Source organism: Atta colombica, unplaced genomic scaffold, assembly GCF_001594045.1.
Source record: "Atta colombica isolate Treedump-2 unplaced genomic scaffold, Acol1.0 C806557, whole genome shotgun sequence".
Taxonomy (NCBI): Eukaryota; Metazoa; Arthropoda; class Insecta; order Hymenoptera; family Formicidae; genus Atta; species Atta colombica.
Window position 1 is genome coordinate 1 of NW_017259166.1, and position 6,795 is coordinate 6,795.

Sequence of the window (6,795 nt, forward strand, 5' to 3'; positions counted from 1 at the left end):
CACACACACACACACACACATATAGAGTTTGAGATAAAAAATATAAATACATAAGAAATAAATAATAAATAATAAAAAGTTAATAAAATAATTTCACATAAGCTTAAAGAATAATTCATCATACATTATTCAAATTTAATTCAATCTTCTGGGATATATGAGTTGATAAATGATTGAAGAACACGAATATTAACTTAATGTATTGAAATTTAAGATAAATAAAACATTTCTCTTTTCTTTTATTTTCTCTTTTACGATAATGCAATTGGCAATCGCTGTAGGTATTCTCCGTTCGGAATTATGTGTCTGATAGCTGGAAAAATCATGTCAATCACAAATCTGGCGGCAACCGCTCAAATGTTGGGTCTGTATATGGTAACCGTTGTATTAGGCTTGATGATTCACGCAATCATCACGCTGCCACTGATCTACTGGTTTATGACCCGAAAAAATCCAGCAGTATTCTTTAGAGGTATGATGCAAGCCTGGGTGACAGCGCTAGGAACCGCTTCGAGGTGATAATTAAAAACATTTCTGAAATTAAATCTTAAGTTTACGTGATCATTATTTTAAAATTAATTCAAGAAATTAATCAGAAATTATTTCAAAATTAATTAAAAAATCGTGATACTGTCATTTTTTATTTATGTTTATGGAGTGTGTATAAAATTGTGTATAATTTTGTATAAAATTGTGTATAAAATTGAATTTTCTAGCATGATTAACTTTTTAAAGAAATAATGATATAATCGATACATGGATTTATAGTGCTGCAACCTTGCCATTGACTTTCCGTTGTCTCGAAGAAAATAACAAGATCGATCCACGAGTGACGCGTTTTGTTGTGGCAGTTGGTGCCACGGTAAATATGGATGGAACAGCTCTTTATGAAGCCGTGGCCGCAATCTTCATAGCACAATTGAATGGAATCTCATTGGGATTCGTCGAAGTCATTACTGTCAGGTATATGTATTTCGTGAATATGATTTCTTTCGTTTCATCAACTACTAGTTATAATTGAAGAAAAGAATTTCAGTGTATCTAATAAATAAATTTAAAAAATTCAAGTACTTTGCTTTAAAATTTGCTCTGTTTACAGTCTTACGGCTACTTTAGCGAGCGTTGGAGCCGCAAGTATTCCCAGCGCAGCTCTAGTCACCATGCTGTTGGTGCTGACTGCTTTAGGTCTTCCTACAAACGATATTTCCCTGTTATTCGCTATCGACTGGATGTTGTAAGTTACATATCTATTGTAGTGTCTATACATTGTATGTTCATAATCGTTGTGATTTTTTATCGATTATCGAAGAATAATCTGATCAAAATTTGAATATGCTATTAAAAATTATATATATATATTAGTAGTAGTCGACGATAATTGATAGACGATTGAGAACAACAGGTATTATTCAATTAGAACGGTAAAATTAAAGCAATCGTTTTGCTTCAAGGGATCGGATCAGGACTTCGATCAACGTTTTGGGCGATGGTTACGGGGCTGGAATAGTTTACCACTTAAGTAAAGCAGAACTAGACAAGATGGACGAGGAAAGGAGACTAGAGGGTTTGGAAACTGGAAAGCCTCTCGAAATTGCCGCTGAGAGCTGTCGAGAAGAGCCAGGAATACATGAACAAACTTCTGAGACGAAAATCTGAGATCTTTTTATAGATTTCAGCAAAGACATGATGCTGTTTCGCTAATCTTCGTCTCTGCCATGTAGATTAACTTTTTATTGTGGTTTAACCCTACTTACCTTTTTCTAATTCTCAGAACTAGAAAAAAATAAAAGTGAGTTAAACTGATATTAAAAACCGAGATTAAAGTTAATCTACTCATTGGTGGAAATGGACATAAAAATGTTATCCGTCAGTTCGCAAGAATTACTCGTCCCTGTGTTAAGTATATTCGTATAATGCGATTGATTTTCACTGCCGAAATCAAAGTTTTTCCGTGGATTTTTAACGTATATCAAAATAAACTATACATATAATTATTAAGAATACTATAGGTATGATTCTTATTTAATGACATATAAATATAAGTTTCCGTTTTTGTAGTGAGTGTTAGCTAGTAGCGAATGAATAAAGTTAAACATTGAAATAGAAAATGTGAGCATGTTAAGTACAAATTAACGGAAGTTGTATCTCGATTTCTTATTCTCTTCTTTAATGCGTGAGATTCTTCTATTTTAGAATAACTTTAGAATTGACAAATGTACGCAGAAATAAACATGTACAGTAAAATAAAGATATATAATGTAATAAATTATTGGAATTTGCATCTGACACGAAAATCGTCAAAGTGCTAAAATATTCATTTTTATCGAAGATATTTTAAAAAGATATCTCATAAATAAATTTAAGTGTTTTATTTCAATGGTGTCGATTAAAAATAATATTAAATATAACTGCAATATTATTTTAAATAATAGCTCTTAATAACGATGACTAAAATAATGATAAACTATCTAAATGTGTTCACAGTCGTTACAAATTTAGGTACGTATATGGTTATCAGTTATTTTCATTGAATAATTGTAATTTAGTAATTAATAATTTATTATGCAAATATATATATATATATCATACATCTAATAAAGAATATGACTCCTATGTAATATCTCTATTGCATTGACTTTTATATTGTCTTTCTACTTTTACATTTAAATATTGGATAATAAATGCCAGTGATAATTTTAAAGAAACATGTCTTCTATATACATATTGACATACGTGTACAATACGCGTAAACGCTTCATCATTTATTTTATCAATATTCGAAAGGCTTAAATAAAATAAATATAATGACTGATTTATTATAATAATTATGCAACCTTGTTTATTTAAATAATTACGTGAAGTGTCACAATTGTTGTAAGCCATCCACTCTTTTTCTTTTCAATAGACATGAACCATTCCATATAAAAATCTGAATCAGAATCATTAAGAAATTTATAGTGTATTGGTATTTAAGAAACAATCAAGCAGAACAACAAGTCATGGATCATGTTCTTTTTAGCTGAACTACTTGCACGGTTCTTTTTTTCTTTCTCTCCAACTTGGAAAGAATAAGAAGATGAAGTATACAAAAACTTTAGCTAAAAAGAACAGACCTATGATAATATCAAAATGATATTAAAATAAATCGTAATTGATTAAAAAGTGACTTTTGATAATCATTTGGAGTTATTTTGATGTCACAATCACTCATGTGTTTTGTTTGAATATTGCATATCTATAGAAATATATTGTTTGTATCATTTATATTGTGAAAAAGGATACGTCCAGAATAATACATATGTCTGTAAAAGATTTTGCAATCACACATTAAGGAAAAAATATATAATCCAGCCTCAGAAAATAAACTCTCTAAAATTTTTATAGAGTGAATTTTACTCTGAAGAGTGAATGTCACTCAAAAAATGAAATTTGAGTCAACCTTTTTCAAAATTGACTCAATTTTCATTTTTTAGAGAGATTCTTTAGAGAATTAGAGAGAAACTTTAGAAAGCAGTGTAAAGGATACGCAAAGTCCCCCAAAGAATCCACTGGTCAAGAGATGTCGCCTGCTAATAAAATATTTCCTCCACTGGCCTCCAGCCTTCATCAATAGCATCGCCTAGGACGATGATTCGTGACATTATATACAATTATTGCTAATTCTAATATAGTGCTCTTACCCATAGCCCGAAAACCGCAAAGACGTAAAACACAAATCCATATAATACAGTCAATCCTAGCAGTCCTGCTGTGCCACCCGATAAAGCTGCCATTGAGATCTTACAATATTCTACAACTGCGGCATTGTTTGCAACAGCCGTCTCGCTATATGCAACAATCTCTGCAAAACATAATCATATTTAATATCTGCTTTAGTTGATTTAGCAATATTCTATTGCATATCTCTGGTGAAATTTTAGAAATTTTTATACAAATTGGAATACCTTTCAGAAATATTGAGTCTATATTTTTTTAATCAGAATTTTTCATATATGTGAATTATGAAATATTCTAAGATTTCTCATACTATAATTTCTGAATAATCTTACAATAATTCAGATTTAATAAGATTTCATTAGAAACTATAGAAATCTTAGAATATTTATTAATAAAAATTAGAAATCTTAGAATATATATTTCAGAATTCTTCATATATAACGAACTTCTAAAATGTCAACTTTTTCAGCGCTTATGAAAAATGTTACAATTTAATATAAGATCTGAGAATATAGAAAATCTAAGAAATGTTCTAAAAAGTCAATTCATAAATTCTAAAGTTTATGTAAATATTTTTTTAAATTACATAAAAAATTCTGAGAAAAATATTCACCAGGTATGAAAACTTCTTTAGAAATACGAAAATTACTCAATAATTCAGACTCATCGATCGTGACTAATTAGTTATGTTACTTCGTGGATTAATTAGATAAAATGTGATTGATTTTATTAATTTATAATTTATATCTTGTTTGTATTTAAATAGTAAATAACAAACATAACCTCTCAAGAAAGTCTATAATATTGTCCAATTTTCTTGCGTTTACTACAATTGCATTTATTTTCAAGATAATTCTCGCACTTACCGCCGCTTTTCTCCTGCTTCGTTTTTATTTTTCCCAACATTATTTATTTTATTAATTAAGAAACGTTAACCTAACAGCGAAAAAATAAAGATACGTCTACACAACGCACGAACGATGGTTCAATCAGCTGTTTCTATCGAGACACGTCAGCTTTTGCTGTGTACATCGAGAACTGACGGCGGTAAATTTAAAGATAGTCACGTAACTCATGAGACATTGTTAAAACTTACAGATGTTCAATAGATAATTGCCAATAGCAATCAGTGTATATATAATGTAAATTTTTAATAAGTTACTTATCTAATAAATTACTAATTTTTGATAGTACATAAAATATGCAAACTCTAATCAGATTAATGCTCTTTACCAATAAAGAATGATTATAGGGCATGTGTATACATTGTTTTATGTATTTCCTGAAGAATCTATTTTATTGCATGTTCCTGTGACAATGACATATTATGTTGAAAATCTTGGCAAGGATCGATGGCAACAAAAGCAAGATTATAATTGTCGTTTTGAAATTTGAGAATGTTATAAACCAAATATCGTTAAATGATTTATTAGACGTGATAGTTTTTGTATTAATTAAATCGAATTAAATTCTGCTGTTTTAATTCAACATAATACATTAGTTCGTTTAAAATATATGAGTTTGAAATTATCAACAATTTCTCGATAAATTATTTAATCAAAATGTATAAAACATACATATGTACGTACATAATTTCTTATACGATATATAATTGTATGGATCATATAAATTGAAAACAATTCTGTGATAAGTGTAATATCCTACAATGAAAAAAATTTAATATAATAATATATATTTATTATGTAAATATTGCATTATTATGCAATAAATATTTATTATGTAATTTTTCGTTTATTTTAATATTGTTTTAAACTTCTGCGATATGTTTTAACGGTATAGACGTAATATAATACAGACACTCTTTAGATATATAATTATTCACAGAATTGCAATTTGTATAAAAATTATAAGAAATCAGACATAAAGTGTGTATTTTTTATACAAATTACAATTCTGTGAATAATTATATCTAATCTTCTTGACATCTTTATCTACTAAGGTGAGTCACTCCACTTTTCAATGTTTTACTTTTTAATGTTTTACTTCCTAATAATCAGTTTTCTTGTACTCCCACATTTTATATCACTTCATCTCTAGCAATTATGAGTGACACAATCATTTTAGATATGTGAGCATTTCGTTATATATCTATTGCTAAAGAGGACTCCAAAGTAAGTTAAAGTTCAAAATAAAGAAAACATCATTTATCGATAGAATATTCGTAATTTTCATTATTTTAAGATCTTACACCTAATTATACCTGCGTTTGACTCTTATTAACCTTGATTTATATTAATTATGTTTATAATCATTTCAAAATTATAAAAATTCAATTGTTATAATTATTTTCTATCATTCTACTTATTATTGCGATCACCAAGAGTTTTATGTTATTTTTTTAACGATCTATATGAATTTTAAGAACGATGCAAAAAATAAGTTAAAAAAATGAATAACATTGAATAAAGAAAAATTTTAAATAAATTGTTAAATAAATTACTGCCGTATAAAAATCATTCATATTTTTTAATTTATTATATATTAATTAAAAAATCATTGACAAAAATCATTATAATAATTCCAATAAGTATCCCGATAATTCTAACGTCGCAATTGCGAGTTTCCGAGGTTTATTCAGCTATGATGCGCGGTGCAGTTTGCTCGGCTCGAGGCTGAAAATAGTGTTCGCTCCGCTTGGCTCAGCATAGCTCCGATCAGCATAGTTCCTCGAGCCCCGACAAATATTCCGTCGCGGGGGCCCGATTTAAAGCGGTCACGAAAGCAGGAGACTCGGCACCTCGAAGAACCTCTCGGAGGTGTAAGATATACGATTTTTCGCACCCTTGTGCAATAGTGATGCGTTTGCTGTGCGTGTGTTCGTAAATTTCTACGTGAGATTGCGTAGAAAGTTTTTTCATTGATTTGTGACGAAGTAAAACGTTATTCTGAGGTGAGTCTTTTCGGCGTGAATCGTCGCGATTAATTCTATCTCTTCTCGCGGACACGTGGTTTTAAAACCAGAACCACCGGTTGCACCCTGTTAGGACGTACGTGTTGTGTATATGTGTGTGTGTGTGTGTGTGTGTGTGTGTGTGTGTGTGTGTGTGTGTGTGTGTG

At 29.5% G+C, this 6,795-nt stretch overlaps 2 protein-coding genes across 2 annotated transcripts; one reads left to right on the plus strand and one right to left on the minus strand.

Moving 5' to 3' along the window:
- The first annotated feature begins 746 nt into the window (after positions 1-746).
- Positions 747-1,752, plus strand: LOC108684050 (excitatory amino acid transporter 2-like). Its single transcript, XM_018188733.1, has 3 exons — positions 747-963; positions 1,100-1,234; positions 1,452-1,752. The coding sequence occupies exons 1-3, from the start codon at positions 869-871 to the stop codon at positions 1,654-1,656; spliced, it is 435 nt and encodes a 144-aa protein (XP_018044222.1). The 5' UTR covers positions 747-868; the 3' UTR covers positions 1,657-1,752.
- Positions 1,753-2,827: 1,075 nt separating this feature from the next.
- On the minus strand, positions 2,828-4,695 carry LOC108684049 (ER membrane protein complex subunit 6-like). Its single transcript, XM_018188853.1, has 5 exons — positions 4,584-4,695; positions 3,681-3,841; positions 3,527-3,619; positions 3,283-3,302; positions 2,828-2,929 (listed from the first exon to the last, which is right to left on the minus strand). The coding sequence occupies exons 1-5, from the start codon at positions 4,621-4,623 to the stop codon at positions 2,899-2,901; spliced, it is 345 nt and encodes a 114-aa protein (XP_018044342.1). The 5' UTR covers positions 4,624-4,695; the 3' UTR covers positions 2,828-2,898.
- Between the last annotated feature and the right edge of the window lie 2,100 nt (positions 4,696-6,795).